Below are 25826 nucleotides of genomic sequence, written 5' to 3'. Positions count from 1 at the left end.
CGGTCTATTTAAAACTAGTATTGTTCCGAGATATGAAGGAGGCAAAAAAAAACAATTTCAAACAGTCATTTCTAAAATCCATCAGTATCAACTCGGGAGTTTCTACTTTGGAGTGATTCAAAACTATAGAGAAGCAATGGGGTTGCGGTTGAAAGTCACTCGAAATGTCAAGTTTGATCCCACATGTCGGATCATAATTTGGTGAAAAAAACTGAATGCTAATTGTTGTATAAGTTCGCGGGAAAATCGTGATATGACATGGTATCTGGTGGCTGCGATGTTCATATCTGTTCACCACCGTTTCTGCGACGAACACGACCATTAATATGGTAGTATACGAAAATCAGTATCTCATCAAACTATATCTTATCTTTTTGTTTTTGTTTAAAATTTGCAGTTCATTCGTCTCTATCTCAACAAACGGATTTTACGCTTTATTTAAGTCCAATTTTGGTCCAGTTACGTTTTGGACAGATCTAACCAGTTGCCATTACAGTAAGGACGTGCTACAATGGATCGTGTGCCATTTACCGGAAACGAAGATACCAGATTTTCTTTGAACCAGCTGACAAGACTGATTCAGGCAACGATGAACGGTGTGCGATGCGGTGATTCGGTTATCTGTCGGAATCGTTTGAGACTCACAGGGGACTTCGACAAGGCGATGGACTCTCCAGTCTTCTCTTCAACGTGGCGCTGGAAGGTGCCATGCGGAGAGCGAGCTCCAACATGCGGGGCACGATTTTCAACAAGTCTAGTCAGTTTATGTGCTTCGCCGACGACGTGGACATAATCGGAAGAACACATGCGACCGTAGAGGACTTGTATATCCGACTGAAACAAGATGTAGGGCTGATTGAGTTTGGGATCAATGCGTCTAAGACTAAATACATGCTACCAGGAGGAACTGATAGCAACAGTTTTCTTCCTGGTAATAGTGTTGTGATCGACGGTGACGATCTCGAGGTTGTAGAGGAAGTTGTCTACCTTGGCTCGTTGATAACAACCGACAACAACAACAGCCGTGAAATTCGAAGACGCATAGTCAATGGTAGTCGTGCCTACTATGGGCTCCGCAAATCCTTGAGGTCCAACAAACTCCAACCGCGTACGAAGTGTACCATGTACAAATCCCTTATTCGACCGGTTGTTCTCTATGGGTACGAAACATAGACAATTCTCAAAAAGGATTCACAAGCAATTGGTGTTTTCGAACGCCAAGTGTTCAGAACAATGTATAGTGGTGTACCGGAAAACGAAGTATGAAAAAGGATATTGAACCACGAACTCTACGGCGAACCCGGCATCCAGAAAGTCCCCAAGGCTGGACGAGTGCGATGGGCAGGGCATGTTGCGAGATTGTCGGACGACAACCGTGCAAAGATGGTGTTCGCATCGAAACCGGTAGGTACAAGAAGGAGAGGAGCCCAGCGAGCGAGATGGTTGGACCAGGTGCAGCAGGACTTCATAAAAATCGGTGCAGTCAAGAGCTGGAGAATCGCAGCCATGGATCGGGTTTGTTGGCGAAACATTTAAAGAAGATCTAATCTCTTAATGCGATGTAATATCAATATCTATATATATAAATGGATTTCTGTCTGTCTGTCTGTCTGATTCTTATAGACTCGGAAACTACTGAACCGATCAACACGGTTGTTATGTAAGGGGTTATGTAAAGGGATTTGCTGCCATACAAATTAAACACAAATTTCTGCATTACTCGAGAATTATTCTAGCAAATGAAACCAAATTAGGCAAATTGAGGTTTCAGGGTGCAATAAATGTTTCTATGGTGATTAAACTCTCCACCCCCCCCCTCTCTAAGGGGGGGGGAGGGTCTGCCATACAAATGAAACACAAATTTCTACATTACTCGAGAATTATTCAAGCAAATGAAATCAAATTAGGCATATTGAGGTTTTAGGGTGCAATAAATGTTTTTACGGTGGTTAGATACTCCTCCCTCTTCTCTAAGGGGGGCTGCCATACAAATGAAACACAAATTTCAGCATTACTCGAGAATTAATCAAGCAAATGAAACCAAATCAGGCATATGGAGGTTTTTGGATGCAATAAATGTGTCTATGGTGGATAGACCCTCCACCCCCCCTCTCTAAAGGGGGGCTGCCATACAAATGAAACACAAATTTCTACATTACTCGAGAATTACTCAAGCAAATGATACCAAATTAGGCATATTGAAGTTTTAGAGTGCAATAAATGTTTTTACGGTAGTTAGATACTCCTCCCTCTTCTCTAAAGTGGGCCTGCCATACAAATGAAACACAAATTTCTGCATTACTCGAGAATTAATCAAGCAAATGAAACCAAATCAGGCATATGGAGGTTTTAGGATGTATTAAATGTTTCTATGGTGGACAGACTCTCCACCCCCCTCTCTAAGGGGGGGCTGCCATACAAATGAAACACAAATTTCTACATTACTCGAGAATTATTCAAGCAAATGATACCAAATTAGGCATATTGAGGTTTTAGGGTGCAATAAATGTTTTTGCGGTGGTTAGATACTCCTCCCTATTCTCTAAGGGGGGCTGCCATATAAATGAAACATAAATTTCTGAAATACTCGAGAATTAATCAAGCAAATGAAACCAAATTATGCATATGGAGGTTTTAGGATGTAATAAGTATTTCTATGGTGATTAGACAGTCCTTCCGCTCTCTAAGGGTGGCTGTCATACAAATGAAACACAAATTTCTGAATAACTCGAAAGCTAATCAAGCAAATGGAGCCAAATTTGACATGTGAAGGTTTCACAGGGCACGAAACGTTTCTATGATGTTTGCGCTAGCGAAATTGATCTTTGTTCGAAACTGGAAATGGAATTTAATGTGATGAAATGCACTCCTATATCTTCTTCTATCTATACCAAAAAAAGGATCGCCGGATGTGTTGATAAGAGCAGAACTCGAGGAAGGAATTGTCCGATGTAGGGCTGTCTTTATGCTATCATATTTTCTGTATAAAACATTTATTCCATGTAACGGAGAAACATGTTATTTGCAACTGGTTGAAAAATTCTGAACGAGAATTATGTCTGAAAATAATCTGATATTATAATGATGAGTTTTGTTACAAATACTAGGAATTTTATAGTAAAAGGTAAATTCAACGGGGTCGATTAGAAGATCAATCAATGAACAGTTCTACGACTGGACCCATCAACTTGCTCATAGTAAGAAAACGTGAATGTATAAAGGTATTGATAACAAAAAACAAATTTTTGGCGGGACGAAGTTTGCCGGGTCAGCTAGTAAATAAATAAAAACAGATACTCAAACGACGGTTTTTCGAAAGCCGTTCACCCGAATCCCATTTACAAGGTAACAAGTACCCAAATGCGACATTTACCAGAATGCAAAAGCTACCCTAATGCAACATTTACTCGAATGTACGTTTTACATCTACTTTTATTCTATTTTTATCTCTGATAAGCGTTATCAAAACGATCATTGTTGTGCATTCACTGCTATCCGAAAAATCGCATATGGGAAGAGTAACAACAAAGAAAACAGCAACCATATTTTTTAAAGTTATCAAAAACTTATTTAATCCTGGATTCCTCGAGTCGAGAAGACGCACCACGCTAGATATAGGGTACAGACTAGGGGGCGTTGCTGATTAATGGTCAGCTGCATCCCAAAAGGAAGTATCCCGTGTCGGGCACAGGTACAGAGCATTGGAGACAGCAACATCACAATTACGAAAACACTTGTAATACTAACCTCGAGCCAACCGCGAGTAATCGGTTACATATTACTAACATAGTTATAAGGCAAACATTGTCGAAATATTGAACTCCCGGCTCCGTGAGGTTGACGCCATATGAGCCTTAATAAAAATATATATTTTGGATAAAAAAAAAAAAAAAAAAACTTTATTTAATTATTTTTATTAATATAATAGTTTTATATTAATCAAATTAATAGTTTCACTCATATTAATCAAATTAACAGTTTCATTTAAATAATAAACTTTTGAAGTAGTCGCCATAACATTCGAAAAATGATATATTGAAATAGTCCAACACGTTGAGCCTCGTGTCGGTCTATAGACTTACGTTAAACCTTTCGTTAGAAAAAACGTTAATTACAGAGATCGACAGTCACTAAGCATAAAAGGGAATAAAGAAGGAAAGGAGATAAAAAAGAACATGGTATGTTTTCGGATGTTTTACGATATATGTGTTAATACCCGGTTGTTTCAACTGTTGAAAAATGTTGTTTAAAACACGTTATCGAAAAAAGGGGTGGTCACATCGAAAATGTCCTAAAACAAGCTTTATTTTGGTTTCTTTTGAAATAAAAATCGGTTCACTTCTGTAGAAGTTATTAGAATTTTTTGCGTAAGCGTTTAACCTGGAAAAATTCGAAAAAAAAACTGGATAAAACTGGAAAGAATCGATTTTTCTTTTTCTTTCTCAGTTTTGTTTATATTAACAAAAAAAAACGATATACAGTGACCGTATAAGTAAGTAGCATATTTAATTTTCGTTATCCTGTTTGTGATCATACATTTTAATAGTATTCTTTTGCTTTATATTTTGTGCCATTCTAACTAACTCTGATTTTTTGTATGCATGTCTACATAATTTTTGGAAGATACACCCAAACTATCGTTGGCAGAAAACATCTCATCTTCGGCAGAAAGAATGTTTTTTCGTGTGCTGAAAGGCCACATTAACAAATAAAAGCATCTGTTTCACGAGCTTTCAAATGTTTGTGTGTATGGGAGCAGACATCTCTTTCTTTTTTTTCATCTCTTTTGGGATTGTACACAAAAAAAATCCAAACAGTGTCAACGGGGATCAAACAAAGACCGGGTGGAATGCAAGACTGTATAACACGACCACGCTATCCACATAGCTACTGGTGTAGTTGCATAAATACATGATACTATTACACCTCATTATAAAATGAAGTTGGAATGTGTTTCGTAAAAGTAATAAATTATAGGAGGTTGTGTCCAAGACACGATAACTTCGAATATTATTTTAGAATGCTGCGAAATTTGGGAAATAACTATTTAGTAGAATAGTTCGGTCACCCTGAAATATTTTTTTATTGTAGAATCGATTGATGATAATTTGTTGATGATTCCTGCCAACAATACAAAACAATACACAAGCTGATCACTTGTCGTACTTTATCTCATGTCAATGCATAGAACATTTATCTCAAACGCTATTCCGGTGGCCTTTTTCGCAATTGACATACACTCGGCTACAAGCTATTATAAACTTGTTACACTAGCAACATTATTCTACATCTCATAACTACATAAATTTTTCTTTGGCACCGAATGGAAACAACAACAATGGCAATACTTGGAAGTATCAAATATCATTCTGCATGTTATTTAGTATTGTCTCAGTGGAATCGCATCTCTAGACATCGTTCGTACAACGAAAACCATTCAGCACCTAACAAGCGTTCAACAAAGCATGCATATAGAGGCATTGGTGGCTTGAAGCGCCTAAGAATATCAACACTTCTCATCATTTTGTGCTATTCTCAAAAGAAACGCTTCTGTTAATATTGCTGGCCTCAAAAGAGTTAATCAATTTGGCTATTGACGCATATGTCGATGGCTTGAAGCAACTAAATATACACACACTTATCTCCGCTCTGCGTTCTTCTCAACAGAAGCCCTTTTTATTAATGTTCCCGATCTCGAATAGCTTAGCTGTCATCCTTGATGGAGAGTTTTGCCACTGTCATGCGAAACCAAATCACACATTTCACACAAGTCCTGAACATTTTTTTCTCGGTGAGCCAATGATAGTCTACTTTGATGACACAATTTTGTAGTTCAAAACCTTAATGGAATGCGTCAACTTGATATAATGATTGCAATGCCAGAGACATCAGCGAGTAAATAATTTGGTCGCGTCTACAGCTCAATCCGAAACGAAGACATGTGATGATGCAAAACAAGCAAGAACAAGCGATGTTCATTGCTTCGTATCTAGAACGATATTGATAGCTTGCCTCAGCGGGATCCAATATTTATTTTCAAGGTAAATATTATCCTTCGTTCTTCTTCTTTTAAATCATTCCCTTTCGTTGATCGCCGATAAGTTGGTCGTTATTGACGACATGGGAAGGGAAGCTCACTAATTAGCAGAATGGAAATGCTTCTAGTTTTCATCAATTTAACCCGTTTACACACCAGGGGATTGTAATATATAGCATCAAAAAAAATTCTAAAGAATTTACGATTCGTTTGGCATGTAAATCGTCAAAATCCGTTCGCGGAAAAAATAGTTATCAACGTTAACTTTATTTCATAAAAACGTGACCTGTTTTCCGATTTGGCACCCTTAATGTAAGGTGTAGTTCTACGTCAAAAAGGATATAATATTTCTTTTTCGGAATGAGGTGTTATTCGCGATTAGTTGTACACTTTAATATCTGACCAATGAAATAATACATTCTACAGCAATACAACGAACTTCAATATGGTTTTGTTTGTTAGAGATACACAGCCTCTGGGTTAGAATGAGAAACTTTACAATAAAAATTGACTACTGAATTATGTAAGGACAAGAGTAAATTGGTCCATAAATAAGTCAAATAGTTTGAACTAACTCAATCGGACATAAAAGAACAAAATAATACAAAGAGATTGTAGAGCATTTACAAGAAACACGACCATTCGAATATTATTCATGAAGATAGAAAAACCGAAACTATGAGCATTCCTCCTCTGGAATGGAGAAGGGGGGCCATAAAAATATTACACATATTTCAACAAAAATTATTCCAACCAAACATGACAAACATGACTCTGAAGGAAGAAGGGAAAGTTCGGAAAAATAAATTCCCATATCTACAATTACATAGTGACAAGTGCTGTTAGTCCATTTGATGTTTGCGCTAGCGAAATTGATCTTTGTTCAAAACTGTAAATGGATTCTAATGTGTGAAACACACTCCTATATCTTCTTCTATCTATACCAATAGAAAAGTATCGCCAAATGTGTTGATAAGAGCAGAACTCGAGGAAGGAATTGTCCAATTTAGGGCTGTCTTTATTCTATCATATTTTCTGTATTAAACATTTATTCCATGTAACGGAGAAACATGTTATTTGCAAGTGGTTGAAAAATCTTCAACGAGAATTGTGTCTGAAAATAATCTGATATTACAATGATTAGTTTTGTTAGAAATACTAGGAATTATAGTAAAAGGTAAATTAAACGGGGTCGAATAGAAGATCAATCAATTAGCAGTTCTGCGATTGGACCCATGAACATGCTCATAGTAAGAAAATGTGAATGTTTGAAGGTGTTGGGAAGGCGGGACGAAGTTTGCCGGGTCAGCTAGTTATTTATAGAATAAAAAAACATTTTTGAAAAAAAAAATATTTCAATTTTAGAAATAATATTTTTTCAGTGTAATTTTCTTAAAATTTTGAAAATATTTCTACATTTAACCAAAATTCTGTAGGTCTTATAGTTTTTGAGTTAGCAAAACCTTTGGTCCTTTTCAAAAAGTGGTTTAATTATTTTTCGATGATTTCAGGCATGCAAAGTTGCTCAAATGCTCAATGGCTTTACATCCACAACGTTTCACGGCAATCTGCGATGATGCTGCCATTGGCCAATAGTGTGGGCATGAAATCAGTCTATAGTCGAGAATTGGTTCAATGGTATCGAAATGTACCTATCAAACTCAGGTTCTCATCAATAGGTATCGCAACTAGGTTATACTATTTCAAAATTCCTGTTCACTTTCGAATACCTGGAATAAAATAATACCAATTAACCACACATTTTTACGGAATTTGACAAAACCAAATTGGATAACACAGGATGCAAGTTTCAATAGTTATGGAGACAACACATTTGGGGAAGATTTATACACATTTGAACCGATTTTAATTAGTACAAAACCAATATCAGATATGGTGTGAAAGAATCATTCGATTTAATCTTCTATATGACACACTATGCTTCAGCTGTACTGGAAATAAAAGCATGCAAAGTTCGAATGCTCACAAAAAAATACGAATCTCACAAGCTAACTTTGCAGCATCAATGTTTCCTCGGTTCGCTATGAACACTTCACGTGTGGGGTGGGTGCATAACTTGAAACTTTAGGGACATAAACGATGAATATTAATTTAATCTGTTTTCTGGTAGTCTTCGTTTCTTCTCGTTAGCTTGATGATTCCTGACTAGATTGGCTGTGCCGATGCTCACATTCTCTCCGTCAACCATGCAGAGAGGTGCTCATTCATATAAAACGATTTCAAATTCATACATCTGATCTGAACGGAATAATGCGATGAGTCGTCTTTAGTGCCTGCTTGAAGCACAATGTCAACACGAGCGAATGGCAACAGAAAAGGAGTGCTATGCGAGAAATGAAGAACACATTTGGCGAGGATTATGGCGAAGAAGATTGTTATTTTCATGCCGGTGGTGGAATAATTGAGGGTCTCGGGTGAGGATACCGGTACGTCCATCATTTCAAATGGGGCACTAGCGGATCTTGAAAATTAGCCACTAAAATTATGTCCAGGGATACTGAAACATTGCTCGAAGGATGCAGCTATACCCGCGCGCTTCCATATGATGGCGATTGTACCTGGCCACTGAATGTGTTGTTCAAATTGGGATAAATGAATCTGAAGTGTGGAAGATCACATTTCAATCACATTTAAAGCAGCTCGTCAAGTTTTATGTTTACAAAGCGTTTCCTCAGCTGTAGGATTGAAATAGAACGCAAAAATCATGATGAAATCGAAATAAAATACAGAAATATCGACAAAAATGGTGCGAAATTGTTTTCGTCATGTCATGCCATTTTGATTTGAACGAATTATCATTCAAAGCACCAAAGCAAAATACAGCCATTCAGATTTTCTCAGATTTTCGTGAAAAGTGGCAGTTTTGTTCCTTATCGCAAAATATTATTCCCGTATTTCCATTTTAGGGTGGTCTGAAAAATCATTTTTTCCACTTTTTTTCCAAAAATGATTTTTTTTAGAAATCCTAACTTTTGAAATACTAGACCGATTCAAATGACCGACATATTAAATTGAACTCAATGATATAATCATCATCGAAAATATTACACTTGCAAAAAAAATTTGCTATTAAAAATCTTAGAAACTTTTCCATTTTTTTGTGTTGTGTTTTGTGTTGTTTTGGGTTCTAGAATATATGGCCCCTGAAATTGATCCCGCGCTATCTCCGGAATCCGTGGATCGATTCCGATAAAACGGATTCTCAAATGAAGCAAAATTGGGTTTCAAATGAAACCAATCGCGTTCAATTGGGATCAGCCGTTCCCGAGAAAACTGAGCACCAACATTTGTTGTCTGGTTAAGTAAAAATGTCTTTCATGATGCTTTTTAGTAAAAATAATGTTTCTCACTCGTTGTAATAGTGTAGGTAATTGAAACTATCTGATAACAATTTCAACTTGTAAAGAATCAGTTGAATACTGATTGATATGTTTAGCGCGTATTTATATCGTTTATAAATGTGTTTCTTTATTATGCTTTCAAATGGAAACGAAAATGCTGTTTATTTTTATGCAATTTAATACGATGAGAACGACTGACGAAAAGAACCTATTATTATTGAACGTGTCATAGAAAAAAGTTTCAAATTTAAATCAATGATACCTTCAAAAATTGCACTTTGTTTTCATTAGTATGTTTGATCAATATCATCCCGGTGATCAATTTGTCCCCGGATGACAATACTAAAAAAATCATGAAATTTCAAAAAACAAATTTGGGATTTACAGATTCAGTACCACTATAAACCGTACTAGAATGTGACTACGCCTTAATCTTTTTAAATACTTTTTTTTTGTATATATTTTTTAGTTTTTTATATTTTCTAACATTTTTTTTATTTTCCTGAAATCTATGATTTTATGATATTCGTGTACCAAATTAGAAAATAAAAATTTTTGCATAGTTTTCCATTTTTTCACGCCATTTTTCTTAATAAGCTTGGAAATCCAAATTTTTAAAAATACTCAAAGTGCATCTACTATGGTGTACCGCGGTAAATCATTAAAAAAACATATCGAAAATATTTTTTTTAATTTCGAATTTTTGAATTTCTCAAAAAAATAGATACACTAAAACTAAATTTTTATTTTAATGTATGTGTTTTTGATATGTGATTTTTTTCAGAATTTTAGAGCATTCGCGGTACAGTTTTTTAGGAATTTTTCCAACGTTTTGAGATCCAGTATTGCTTTAAAGTGTGTTTGTATGTGTTTTTTTTATATTTGTGATTTTATTTCATGTTTCAAGGATTGAGCGTATTATTTCTTCATATTGTTTACCGTCTGCAAATACCTTCAATACCATGAAATCAATGATTTTATTCTGTTGGATTTGTTAGTGGATTTAAACTTGTAATACTAAAAATAGCGATATCTGATCTATTTGTAGAATTATTCTATTTAGTATTTTGTGGTATTTTTCTGGTTTATAATTTTTTTCTCTAAATTGCGATACAATCTGTTCAAAAACAAATCAAATGTGTAAGGAAAGCTAACGATTTTATCTGCTTCTTTTAGTACGTGGATTTTAATTCCAAACGATTTTTCATCTCAGAACAGAGTATTTCTCCATAAGCAATGTGATTTTTGTGGTTTTTTTTGCGGATAGTGTACATAGGATATGATATTTTAGTGGGGTGTTCATTGCCTTGAGTACAAGTAAGTGAGTACGAGTTTTACTAGTGTCTACCACGAATGTGCACGCAACATCGCCTTGCAAATCTGCTAAGATGAGCTAAGATGTACCATTTTCTTTCGTTTCGTTGGAAAAAAATCATAAATAGACGAACAAATTAAGAATAAAACCAATACTGGGTCGAAAAATGAAAAAAAATTGCATTTTCGATGGTTTTTTTAAGATATGTCGTGGTGCATAGTAAGATGCACTTTGAGTATTTTTCTCATATTTTCATTTTCAACCTATTGAAAATGACTACGCTTTTCCCCGTAGCTCTTCCAATTAAATTACCTAACTTTCTACAAAACCAAACCCAATACAATATTTTCCATAGCGCTTGTGATAAGGTTTCGAAGAACTTTTAACGAATACACGACAACAATAAAATCATTAATTTTAGGAAAATAATAAAATTATTAAAAAATAAAACTGTGCTATACCAGATTTCCAAAAGATCATAAATAATTGATCTTAATGTTTCTAGAGAAAATTACAACCCTTGAAACCAGAATTGGTTTATTTTCTAGATGTTCCCACGCATACGTTGTTTATGCTTATTCATAATTTCATGCATGGCATATCTTTACTGGGTCATGTCAATTCACAACTAATCGATTATAGCTGATACTTTTCCATTTCACACAAGTGTTGCAACTTAATTAGGGAACTTGTGATCCCAAGCATTAAGCGTTGACTCAATAGCCGATATACATGTTGCACCATACTAGAAACGGTCTCATGGCATCGTATTTCATGGAACACCCATCGCGCTAAGCAATTATATTCCTTCGCTCTATCTATGAGCCATCCGCACACGCCTAGAACATAGCGACAATGCGTTCACGTGTGCATATTGGTATTTGTCATTCCAATTCACTTACTTCTGATTGGATAATTGGATAGTTGTTCCAGGTTTCTCCCACCAGTTTAACATGTTGTATTAGAAGTACTAGAATTAAGAACTTTCCTGATTGTAAAAGAACGTGAATAAAAAGAGGATGTTGTCAACCATCAAGCAGAGCAAACGTCTTTTTATTTTAAACAAATGAAAGAAAACAAGTCCGTTAGTTAGTGTTATAATGCAATGTGTTGCGCGTTAATTCAAATACATCACGAGATATCCCAAAAAACAATAAGAAATAAAAAAATAGCAAAAAATTAATAAATACTTTCGTATCGCTCAGTGCTTGAAATTTTCTGGAAAAAAATCACACAAACCGAAAAACGCATACGAACACATTTGAATATAAATTAGACTGGTTAATGGGTCTCAAAACTCTAAAAATAAAACAAAATTTAAAAAATTAAATGTGCGCGTAACACTTCTGAAAATTCGTAAAAAAAAATCACATACATCTAGAAAAGGCGTAAAAACTCATTTAAATACGAATTAGATTAGTACTAAGGCGTGGTAAATAAATTATGTAACGCTAAAAATGCGGATTTTGGACAGTAAACTCAAGCAACGAGAAATGCAACATCTACTTGATAATTGGTTTTTTTTTCATTCGAAAAATGGTGATTTCTAAAACCGGACAAACCATGGTCATTTTTTGAGCAAACCATGATCAGAGGTGGACAAACCATGATCATAATTTCTCTTTGAGCAAGATCGTTAAAAATATTAAATTTTGAATAAATTCAACGCCTTATGGTGGTATTAGTAACTTCAATACTTTATCTGTAATGAAAAAAAGTAATGAAAATATCAACGCAAAAAAGAGGAAGAACTCTCGAAAAGTTAATAGATTTCGAACAGAGGCGAAAAATTAGGGCTCACATCTATTGGGACTGGTGTTTTCAAACCATCTGGTGTTTATCTGAGAGGAACATGGGCTGATATAATTGATGTTGGATGAGTTATAAAAATTTAGTGTTAAAATTGCCAGAACTTTTTCAACAGAATTATTGCAGAAGAAACAGAATCTATTAAATATAGGAAAAACCCCCAATAAAGAAATCGACGAAGATCTCACCACAAATGATCACCAGCAAATGATTAAAAACTAGTGTCAATATAAAAGCGATAGCACCGTATAACCCGTGATGTCCAAAAACATCTGCACATGATGTCGATGGATACATTTCCACTATGCCGGTTTTATTAAAATAATAGATCCCATCAATATATTACTGTAATATATCCATTTCAAATGGCGTAATCGACATAAAGCCGCAGCAGAATATATTAAACACGAGCGAATACACACTTGCGTTGTCTCTCGCGGGCCACAAGCAGGAAAGGCAGGATCAGCCAACGCTATCAACGATTCGGATAGCGATGCGGATGCTGTTTGATGTTTACGCTCGAAATTCGCGCCTGGTGCTCCCTATGAGTGTTGGTGTGTTTGCGGTTGGCAAAATAATGTTGGTAAATGTAATTTTCTAGATGGTGTGCTTCGACGAACCGAAAAAAAAGCAGCCCGTGCTATTAGAGCAGATAAATTATGGATCATTTCTAATGCGCTGCTGGAGCGCGGTCTGTAGCGCTAAACGTTCCACTTGCCCGAAAGTGGTGCAAGGTTCAATCTGCCCCGTGGATTCTGCCAGCGGCTGCCCTCAGCGATGGGAATTGTTTAAAAACAATTCTGCTCTCGAATGTGATAACGTCATGAATTGCAGATAAGGGAGATTTCGAGGGGTCCTTGCGTTGATTGCTATTTGAAATGGTTAATTTTATTGCCTCGGATGGTACCGTGATGTTATTGGCCATGACAGCACACTTTAATTGCCTATGCAATAATAATGATGGGGCATTTCAGCACATCGAAAATGGAAAACGTACAAATGTTTATTCCCAGCATCTGTCATCCCCGCTCATGCCCAATGGAATGGTGATGGTCAGCTATAACTGTGGCTCCGTTGTGGCTATTATTTCAGCTGTTGGAAAATGTGAAACATGATCGTGAAACACTTTGCCTATATGGATATTGTGTTTACGTGTTTATTTGTTTACATTTTGGGGAAAAAAAACGCAAATTAGCAGTTTAATAAAAAAAATTAATTCCATTTGTTGTGAGAAGACTTCATTTATTATCTTTGAATACAGAATGTTTTTTTAGAGACAAACAAAATTAAATTGAATTAAAACAGTGATAAATGGTGTTGATTGTCATTGATTTTTACTTTATAGACGTAAATAATTATTTTACATATAATTTGAATATGATTTGTGGCATATACATAGTTACTTCAGCTGTCTCAGAAGAGTTGTAGATCACTTTTTGTAGCAAATGAAGGTTGTACTACATGGGCTGAAAAGTCCCAGAATTTTTAATGGAAACAATCGTTTTTTGGGCAAAGCTGTATTTGTTCCGCAACATAGTATCCTTCTTCAAGGAAGATGAATTGGGCCGGTAGCTCCACTCGATTATCCTTAAGGTTAGCCTCAAACCATGGTTCAAACATCTGGAAAGTCGCACCTTCTCCCGGCTCATCTTCAATCACTGTTCGTTAGACGGGCTACTCTTCCGTATTAATCTTGCCCACAACAATCTTTGTGTTAGTGGCCGAGGTTACCACGACATCGAGCAAGTTGTTTGGTCGTGCGAGGGGTATATTGTTGCCAGATCGAATTCAGACAACTCCCTTCGGGCTGGAGAAAGGCAGCCCAAAGCGCCGTTGAGAGATGTGTTGGCTCGGTTTGACCTTGATCACATGTCCCAAATATATGTTTTCCTCAAAGTTATCGATCTTTGTGTGTGATTGTCCCTTTATCCTTAGAGTAATGCAGGGCAAAGGTGCGCACCTAACTGTTGTCGTCCAATAACTCTTGAAATAAAAGCAAATAAAATTCCGTTTGCTTACCAAATTGTATATATATATATATATATATATATATATATATATATATATATATATATATATATATATATATATATAATAGTTTAATATATACCGAAAGCCTTTAGGCTTGAAGTTGACAATTTTTGCTCCCCCACTTATTCCATGAAATGAGTCTCTTTTTGACATTCATATGTTGCTACTTTTCATGCTCGATAAAGGATGTAACGATGCAAAAGTCTGAGTCTAACATGAATCATTTAGCGTGTAGTGAATAAAGGATGAAATGAAAAATTAACATAAACATAGTGAATGCGAAAATTAAATATACGCTCATACTGCCGACCAATTCCATTTTGCTAATTTCTTGTTGTAAGGACTGAGAATATCTGAAATAAGTTCAGGATAACGACTTTCAGGAATATATTGGGAGTACAAATCATTGATCACTTCACGAAAATTGTCCGCTTAATTATCAATCAATTTACGATGAATGAGATATCTCAATCGATTTGGACACTCTCCATTCATCTATCACGATATACATGATTATAAAATTTCCAAAAGTTTACATGTTAGAATAGCGTTAAAACGAGAACTTCCAATTTTATAGATTTATCGAATTGCTCGACGTGTATCAACAATTATCTTAACTTACGATTATAAACTAAGAATGAAATGTTTTAATCTCACGGTACATTAGCCATGATTAGTGAAGAGAATTCCGAGGCCCACCTGTCCAAAAAAAGATTCGAGTTTACTTGTAGTGAAATGCACATCTTTGCACTTTGTACGCCGAATATGTTTGTGCTGAAATTCGTCCCTACATTGGTAATTTATTGAAAGACTAGCTGACCCGGCAAACTTCAACCCGCCCAAAATTTGTTTTTTGTTAGCAATACCTTCCAACATTCACGTTTTCTTACTAAGTGCAAGTTCATGGGTCCAATGGCAGATCTGTTCATTGATTGATCTTCTAATCGACCCCGTTGAATTTACCTCTTACTATAAAATTCCTAGTAAAACTCATCATTATAATATCAGATTATTTTCAGACACAATTCTCGTTAAAGTTTTCAACAAATAACATGTTTCATGTAACATGTTTCTCCGTTACATGGAATAAATGTTTTATATAGAAAATATGATAGAATAAAGACTAAATCGGACAATTCCTTCCTCGAGTTCTGCTATTATCAACACATCCGGCGATCTTTTTTTTTTTTGTATAGATAACAGAAAATATAGGAGTGCGTTTCATCACATTCAAATCCATTTCCAGTTTCGAACAAAGATCAATTTCGCTAGCGCAAACATCAAATGGACCAACAGTACTTGTCAGTATGTAATTATAGAACATATGGGAATTTAATATTCCGAATTTTCCTTTTTCCTTCAGAATTTAACGAAAGTTTTCAATTGTCATGTTTGGTTAAAATATTTTTGGTTGAAATATGTGTAATATTTTTATGGAACCCCTCTCCATTCCAGAGGAGGGAGGGGTGTCATACCATCATAGAAACATTTCTCATACCCAAAAACCCTCACATCCCAAATTTGGCTCCTTTCGCTTGATTAGTCCTCGAGTTATGCAGAAATTTGTGTTTGTGTGCCCCCTATAATTTGTGTTTCATTTGTATGGCAGCTCTCCCTTAGAGAGAGGAGAGGAGTATCTACCCACCATAGAATCATTTATTGCACCCTAAAACATTCACATGCAAAATTTGGTTCCATTTACTTGATTAACTCTTGAGTAATGCAGAAATTTGAGTTTCATTTGTATAGCAGAACAAAACCCCAACCCCCCCCCCCCCCCCTAATAACCACCATAACTATGGTGTATAACCACCATAGAAACATTTATTGCACTCTGGAACCTCCAGATGCCTAATTTGGTTTGATTTGCTTGCTTAATTCTCGTATAATGCAGAAGTTTGTGTTTCATTTGTATGGCTGCCCCCGTGAGAGAGGGGACAGGAGTATCTAACCACCGTAAAAACATTTATTGCACCCTAAAACCTCCACAAGCCAAATTTGGTTTCATTTGCTTGATTAATTCTCGAGTAATGCAGAAATTTGTGTTTCATTCGTATGGCAGTCTCCCCTTAAAGAGGGGGGGTGGAGAGTCTTACCACCATAGTAACATTTATTGCACCCTAGAACCTTCATATGCCTAATTTGGTTTCATTTGATTGGTTAATTCTCGAGTAATGCAGAAATTTGTGTTTCATTTGCATGGCAGCCCCCCCTTAGAGAGGAGATGAGAGTCTAACTACCATAGAATCATTTATTGTACCCTAAAACCTCCATATGCCAAATTTCGTTTCATTTGCTTGATTAATTCCCGAGTAATGTAGAAATTCGTGTTTAATTTGTATGGCAGCCCCCCCCCCCTTAGAGAGGGGGGAAGGGTCTCAAACTGTCACAAAAACTTCACCGGCCCCAAAAACCCCTACATACCAATTTTCATGTTAATCGGTTCAGTAGTTTCCGAGACCATAAGAATCAGAAAGACATACAGACAGACAGACAGACAAACAGAAATCCATTTTTATATATATATATATATAGATACAATATTAAAAAATATATCATTCGCATACCCCAAAGCGAAAAAAATGAGTTTAACTCAATTTAGGAAATATTAGAGCTTAAACCAATGTCAATTCTGAAGTGTAAATGATGTGTATATCTTTTCTGGCGCTACGTGAATATCATCAACATCAAATCAAATCAATAATAATTATGCCAAACAAAACTAAATAAAGCTCAAATTAAAATCTAAAATTGGACTTATAAATAGACGATTTAACCCACGGGTCATTCGCATCTTAGTTTTATTTAAATCATACAGTCGCTACTTTGAATTTCTGCGGGTTAAGTATATACGACTTTCGATTTTTTCGGCGATATCTTGGTACTTATTTCTCTCCCTTATGAAGACAATTTCGACCATTTTGAATGTTCAGTTGATTTTTGACAGCTGCTTAGCCTGCAAGTGTTTCGGCTCGTCATCGATTTATACTCGAGAAATTTCGGGATACAGACCCCGTATGGTGGTTCCAATAGAGATGGGAAAGCAACGTTTCATAGAATAACAGCCGAAGGAGTAATCATATTCTCAGCATGTGCTGTGTTCCAATTCAGATTGTTGATTCTACAGGTAATAATTTAGCTTGTAAAAAAAGAATGCGACATATGATCATCTTGATCATGGCACATGCCATCGAGCAATCACCGTATTCACCTGATATGACCCTGTGCGACTCTTTTTTGTTACCCAAGTTGAAGATGTCACTTCGTGGAAAGAGATTTCAGTCGATCGAGGAGATCAAAGAGAATGCGACTAGGGAACTAAAGCCCATTGCTTCGTCGGCCTATCAGGGATGCGTGGAAGACTGGATCAAGCGTTGGCACATGTGCTTCAGATGGATCATATTTTGAAGGAGTTAAAACACATTTGTCCGATATTCAACTCTATTTTGTTATTCAAAAATTCCCGGTACTTTCTAATCATAGGGTACACCGGTAATTTGTGTTTTTCAAGAAAATGCTCAGTATGCTCTGTATCTAAATTTATATTATCGCCTTCAAAATATGCCCCTTGCGAAGCAATACACTTATTTTTCTAAGGACAATCCAGTCATCGAAAGACTTTTTATAGCGGTATTCAGAAATTGCCTTCAGTTCACCCAGCGAATTCGTTTTGATGTCTTCAATGCTGTCAAAACTGGTCCCACGAAGCGGTTATTTGAGTTATAGAAATAGAAAAAAGTCACACGAAGTCATATCTGGAGAGTACGGTGCTTGTTCAATCACATTCGTGCCACTTTTGGTAAAAAAAATCGAAATTCGTTAACGATGATCGATCGATGAGCTGGTGAATTATCGTGGTGCAAGATCCAAGTGTTATCCTTCCACAAATCTGGTTGTTTGCGACGAATTTTCTCTCTCAAATGCAGCATAACACCAAAGAAATACACTTTATCGACCGTTTGGCCCTCCGGATGGAATTCCGAACGAACTACACTAAGAATATCGATGAAAATAGTCAGAATTACGTTCACTTTTGATGGATTTTGACGTGGTCTTTTCGGTTTCGACTCGTTCGCAGCGTTCCATACCGATGATTGTTGACTCATTTGCAGTAATTATGCGTTGGATGAACAATGGGATCAGAATTTGATCGTTCAAGCATGTCTTCAGTCACTTAATTGCCATGAAATTTAAAAACAAAAAAATAACTCTATTGGCACCAGTCGTGCAAAACATGATGAATGTTCACGCCAGAGATATTTAATTCACGGGCTAGCTCTCTCAAACTTTAATAACAATTTTGAGCACAATTTCTTTCATTATGTCGATGTTTTCATCAGTTGAATAAGTCGTCCTTGACGTGACAAATCGTTCCATTCTTCTCGGTAAAATTTGAAGGCCATACAGCATTCATATATCCGCGTTTTCGACATAGTTGAGTCACCAAATGTATTATACAATATTTGCAACGTGTTGGCACAAGAACTTCTGTTTGTAACGCAAAATTTCACACAAAATCTTTGACCAAGAATCATTCATAACCGGGCAAAAAAGGTAACTTGTTATTGATGGCGCTGTGAACAAACTAACTGACAGATCACGCTCGAAATTGACATTACGAGAAATGACAGTAGTATCAACTAAAAAAACAAATTTCAGCGGGACGATTTAAAATTACAAATTCCCGGTATATATTTGACAGAATGTACAAAGCTCCAAAGAAATCAAAGAAAGTCAAAACAGAATCGACGGATTTTTGGCCGATTCTGCGAAGAAATGATTAACCACAAACCAGTCGGAAAACAAAGGGGTAATTCAACCATTTCCAAACGATGTCTTTGATTGTTGCTCTCATCACCCGGTTAATCCAACCATGCAAAGAAAATCACAACCATGCAAAGAAAATCACAAAGGACGTAAACAAATATTTCAAGACTTCAGAGAAGATTAAAGATAGTGAAGATTGATTTGTCGTAAGATGCTGGGAATTCGTACATTAATTTGAAGGTAGAACGAAGTCCTCCGGGCTGGCCGTCTCACCCCTCCTTCAACACAACGTGTGTCGATTTCCGGCCGCGGCACCGCACGACCCAACAAACCATTGAAAACAAACCGACCGGTATTTGTGGCAGCCCAGGGGTGATATCACCGGAATCAGGGAAAATAATGCTGAACTCATGCCGTTTCGCTGAATAAATGACATTATAATACTATCGCTTTCCAGATCCAATTAATTCTATCGCAATACGGCGACCGTTAGATGGGTGGGCGGAGTAGGCAAACCATCATCCCGCGCGCGTGACACAATAATCACCACCCTTCGAACGTTAACGATCCAATTTGGAGGTCACCTTTTGCACTTTGACATATTGCACCAATTATCAGCCAATAAAGCAGCGATTCTTGGCAACTTTTGCCATTTCCTGTTCAATGTCTCCCACTAAACCTGGCTGGACATAAATATGTATACGAGTAAGATCCAAGCAAATGCAGGGGGGGAGCTATGTCATGAGTTTGTTTTAAGAATGTGGCTCCACCTTCTACTCGAACCGTTGGTGCAGTGGCTTCCAGGAAACCAGCTTTTTCGTGACTGACCCTCATTAGGGTGTTAAATGAGAGCCTTTGCTTTATTTTCGTTTCGCTCCATGAAAATTTATTACACTTCATCAGCACTTTGGGGCCGGCTGGTTTCGTCATTAGACGCGGAGGGGGTTACTTTCTTGTTTATTTCTTTGTTTCTTTTTCTCAAGATAGCACAAATTAGGTCGATGCCGAATCTCTCCTGTGACAGAAAATATCGGCGATCGTTAATTTTATCAGCGGGACCACGGATGGCTTCATATATACACTTTTCAGCGTCCCTTTTTAATTAATGGGCAGCAATTGGCAGTTTTCTACAGTTGTTGTTAGCTTTATGTGCACTGAATACAGAAACTCAACTGGGTTGGATGGGCTAAGTTCTGAAAACTCGTGCTCGAGTACCATTTCGATGATTCTGACTTCGGTTGCGATAAGATACAATGTACTTCTCTGTTTGAACTCGTACTCTTCATGTGCTCTCGTCACAAAACTCATTACATACTAAAAATACTTGATGCATATAAAATTATTGAGCGCGACGGACTACAGAATTATTTTATTCAATTTGCTAGCTTATCACTTCTAATCTTATTTTCGAATTCATCGAAAGTTTTGGTGGCCCTGAAAATCCACCTGACCAGCATGGTTTTGTGAAGGCAGTTGATTTATGATACTTATTGTTCTCGCGTGAACAATACACAAGCTGGCCTTTTGTCGCAATTTGTTTCGTTTTTGTCAATACCCACTGCACTAGATATTCATCGCAAATATTTTTCTTCCAGAAGATCAAAATTAGCAAACTATCACGGTGGACTTTTCCGCAGCTGAAACATACTACGGTAATTTTGACCATGAATTGAAAAATTTCATTATCTATATATATTAAATTATAATATTAAGGCTCTTATGATAGTTCGAGACCACCTCTCCCCCCTCTTTAAGGGGGGGGCTGCCATACAAATGAAACATAAATTTCTGCATAACTCGAAAATTAATCAAGCAAATGGAGCCAAATTTGGCATGCGAAGGTTTTAGGGGACACGAAACGTTTCTATGGTGAATAGACACTCCTCTCTCTCTGAGGTGGGGGCAGCATGGCAATTGAAACTTTCCGGAAAACTCTGAAGGAAAATGTGAGTAAAAAATAATATTAAAAGGTAGATTAGAAGATCAATCAATGAACAGTTATGCGATTGGACCCATGAACGTGGATGTGATTACGAAAAATAAATTTTGGGCGGCACGAAGTTTGCCGGGTCAGCTAGTTGGTGAATAAAAATGCCACTGTAAAAAATTGAAATATCTTTGGCACGACAGTCAAGTGCACAGTCAGTCCATAAATACTAAATGAATATCGATTTGCGTAGAAATGGCATTACTTTCCGGTTTTCCCCTTTTATTGATTTTTATTGATTTTTATACCAGTTGGTCCAGTGCCAATCAACTAGACAACCGGGCAATGCGACAACCGTTTAGCATTTCAATCACGTCATACGACCTTCGATAATTTAAAACACATACGACTCCCCAACAACAGCTGGACAACGTCACATTCAGCCTCTTGACATCTTCGACAGAATTTCATTTCATTCCGCACAATCACGACTGTAGCGAACACTGCGAAATTAAATCATTAGTGAGAAAAATAGAAGTCGATTATTTTCCCGAGCACATGCCAATCTGCCACAGCCTTTAGCAACGAGATGAAATATGTCACCCCCGCAGGCAATTAATTCTTGTTTATCAAGTTTCTCCCATCGCACTAAGGACCCGCAACACCCTGGCTGCTCTTCGATAGCTGCCGAAGCTCAGCTCGGGGGGCACATACAAAATCCGGGCAGACCTTGCCGACACATGTCAAACCTTACTCCGTCCGGGAAAACTAATTTCCAGCATTCGCCGATATAAATAGTTATTTCGATTCACTTACTTTCCGAAGAAACAGATTCGGAAGCAGTACCCGATTATTGAAAGGTACTTTCCAGATTGCAATTCGCTGTTTTGAAGATTCCGATAAGATCATGCGATGCCGACTAGTGCAACTGTAATCATGTTTGTTTTCCACTGACTGAATAATTATTACCAAATGAGCTGAAAATTCAGTCAAATAATTAAATACAACTCAAGAATAGCACCAATTGCAAAAAAAAAAATGAAACTCAATCTTGCACAGAGTGTCCTTTTTTCCCTCCTCACTAAAAAAAAAGCTAAACTTAATTTAATAACTCAACTTTTTCATTTCGTTGCGAGGAACTTTCTGACGGGTTGGTGATGTTTTTGTGTTGATGCAGTTGCCTGCGAGACTTCTTCTTGTCTGTAGTTCGAAATGGTGTACTGTTTCCTCCATTTCATACAAGGGTTGTATTCCCAGAAGCGGTGAATGAAAATCGGAATATTTTTAGAATAATTCACCTTTCCGTCCGAAATTGCATGTGAATATTTATTTTGAATGATGTCGAACGCGATAAAACCAATACATGAAACTTATATTCTAAACTTCAGGAATGTTTCACGTAATGGATACCGTCGCAGCAATCGCAAGGAAATATCTCAATTTCTAGCAAATTCACTAGCATTGTGCAATCACTATCGTTATCGTCAGGTTTATCCTAATTATCGTACGGAGCAAGGCGGCAAAGTGGGGAGCAACTACACCGTACAGAAACAATCCCAGAGTCCTAGAAGAAAATAAACTTTCGCAAAATGTTCCAACATTTGCATTCAGTCCACGTTTCCGCTCATACTCCGTGGTTTTTGTTGGTGCAATTTCTACGCTCGCATTTTAATCCTATTAAATAGTTCCTTAGTTCTGGTATTATGAAAATTAGTTGCCTGTTGTTGCCGTTGAGTCGAAATACTGGGTCATCTCTATAATTACGTTCTGTGAGTGTTCAACGTTCTTGATTTTGTTGTATCCGCATTTTATCATCAGCACTGGTATATAATTTGCCCACAAAGTGTTTTCTTTTTCTGATCAATGTTTGTATTAAGTTATTTGTTGGGCGAGATATATCGGGTTTCTATCAGTAAACCCTCAAATTGAATTTATCGCAGCATCCCGAATCTTTTTGACATATTTTTTCCGATGGCGGTGCAACCCACCACCAAAAAAAGGAAAAGACAGATACCCGAAAGACATTCACCCGAATTCCACTCACCCGAATATAACAAATACCCGAATTGACACTCACCCGAATGCGACGATTACCCGAATGCAACATGCAACAATTACCCAAATTTAACATCTAGCCGAATGCGAGACTTACCCGAAAGAAGGATATATTCGAATAATACGCACGCGTAAATACATATACGTGGTCGGGCGTATTCTAGAGCTTGCCACTCAGAATGCATTCAAGGCGTGTCATTTGACATAGAAATCTCAACTGAATACTAATGAAAATGATGCAAGTAATACTACGTTGAGACGGCGAAGTTCCTATAGGAATGGTTTTGTTTGTTTTTACCTGTTTAAAATTTATTTGTAGTTGAGGTAAAATTTGTTAATATGAAAAAAAATATTGTAATCACTAACCCACTGTGCTCCGAAGACGAGATAACGCTTGGGAAAGATATTAATCCCTCCAAGTTGTGACTGTCACTGTCACTGGTGACAGTGATTGGAAAAAGAAGGATGGAAGGAATAGAAGTGGGAAGAGGAAAAGGACGGTTAGGAGGAGAGGAAAGGAGTAGTTTAAAAGGAAAGCGGAAAGGATGGGCTCGGCCATTGACGCCAGAGATCGAGAGCAAGATAGTCAGAAAAGATTGAGATATACGAAATTAAGAGAAGAGTGAATAGTGGTGAGGAATAAAGAAGTACGTTTGTGGTGTAACCAGAAAGAAACAAGTACTTTCGGAACGCTCCGGTACACACTCCGCCGCTCTCAGCTGTGTCCCCGGAAGATCATCTCTGGCCACACTAGCTTTGGATCTATCGCTAACGGTCCAGACAGTGTGCGACCACACCAATTCAAGCCTCATGTGAGGCATATCACATCCCGCGAATTGACGAGAAGTTGCCATCCGAACGAGTCAACCATCTTCGACGGAATTCAGAAACCACCGGACGAAGACAAAGGACAACCTACGAAGTGCAACATCCTGAACATACCGGCGAAACCCAACAGAACAAGGTACGAAACTCCTCCTCCCCTTCCCAACGACCAGCGACCTGTGAGCACCGGGAGCCTTACTAACCTCGTGAGAAATAAAAAAACACAACTAAATTCAATTCAATTATATTTTTTTACATATAACCAGTCCCTTCTACTTTGGTGATTTTCAAAAATTCCTCTAGTAACGCGCTAGATCGGGAGCCGACCCTGAGAGGAACAACAGGTGATCTAGCTGGGCAAAGTATCGAGCAAACGGATACTTTCACATTTAAGAAAAAGAAGTTGTCTTGTACGTTCATTTTCATCCGAAAAGTTCGTATTTTTCGTGTGTAGTGCAATTTGAGAAATAGCGACGTTGGATAAAAACCTTCTCAAAATAATAAAAAGTGAAAGAATGCTATTTTATAACGCATTATGAAATTAATCTATTAACATGGATGACGTAGCCCGTTCACTCAAAGTAAAGCTGACAATGTTGGTACATATGTATTATAGCACTGAAGTGTAATTTTTTTATGAACTTATTGTTTCGTAATAAAAATTATTCTGAGATCACTGCAATGGGGGAGAAGTCCCCATCTAACGAGAATGATGAACCGAGGCGGCCTGAAGCCGCGAGGTGATGCAATCAGAGTTGGCCGCTGACCACAATGCACCAGGAAACGTATGCTGTCAGACGCTCGCTAACGCTCGGTCGGACCTAACTCTCTAGTCTTCTATGTTACATACAAACTGGGCAATCGATGGAACACAGTTTTGCTTGCAAGAGGCCGCCGCTTCCGACGGCGGGTCGGCGGCCGACTCGGATTGCGTCACCTCGGCGGCTTGGTGCCACCTCGGTTACTTTTTTATCCAAAATATATATTTTTATTACGGCTCATATGACGTCAGCCTGACGGGGCCGGGAGTTTAATATTTCGACAATGTTTGTCTTACAACTATGTTAGTAACATGTAACCGATTACTCGCGGTTGGCTCGAGGTTAGTATTACAAGTGTTTTCGTAATTGTGATGTTGCTGTCTCCAATGCTCTGTACGTGTGCCCGACACGAGATACTTCCTACTGGGATGCAGCTTGTTGCGCCACAATAATTTAGGAACGTAAAATTATCTTTTCAATGTTTGTTTTCTCTAGTGTTGAAGCTCATTATTTTGCTTTGTCCTGTCTGGTTCAGTATTTTGTCTTTAAAATAAATTTTGCGTTGTCATAATACATGTAATAAAAACTAATCCACAGCATTGAGTCACTTCGAAGTGACAGCGAGAGTTCCGATAAAACAATAGATGATCGAGAAAGAGGAAACAATAAGGAAGGTGATTAAGCGTTTAAGAGGGACTTGGACTGCAACTTTGAAGCTGAACGGGAGCAAGGAAAACGTTTGAATAACAGCCTGCCGATTTATTTGACAGCGGAAGTTAAAACTTATGAAGAAAAACGAATTCGAAAGAGAAAGAAAAGTTGTAGAATTTATAAAGCTGAAAGGAAGTGGAAAGGTGGAAGGCGCGAAAGAACGAGTGTGGTGATATGAAGGTGCGCGAGATCACATCCTGATCCTCAGGTGATCGAAGAGGAATCT

General features: G+C 37.2%; 1 protein-coding gene across 2 annotated transcripts in view; it reads left to right on the top strand.

Moving 5' to 3' along the window:
• The window catches only part of LOC129776379 (limbic system-associated membrane protein-like), a 373734-nt gene that overhangs the window by 284701 nt on the left and 63207 nt on the right, over positions 1–25826 (top strand). The window contains exon 6 of one of the 2 annotated variants that reach the window (XM_055781982.1): positions 398–523. The exons of the other annotated variant lie outside the window; for it this stretch is intronic. Coding sequence (XP_055637957.1) covers positions 398–480 — 83 coding nt within the window. The 3' untranslated portion in view covers positions 481–523. Of the gene's footprint in view, positions 1–397; positions 524–25826 lie in introns of those variants that run through there. 2 annotated transcript variants of the gene reach the window in all.

This window comes from Toxorhynchites rutilus, chromosome 3 (assembly GCF_029784135.1).
Source record: "Toxorhynchites rutilus septentrionalis strain SRP chromosome 3, ASM2978413v1, whole genome shotgun sequence".
NCBI lineage: Eukaryota > Metazoa > Arthropoda > Insecta > Diptera > Culicidae > Toxorhynchites > Toxorhynchites rutilus.
This window is presented reverse-complemented; position numbering and strand designations above follow the sequence as displayed.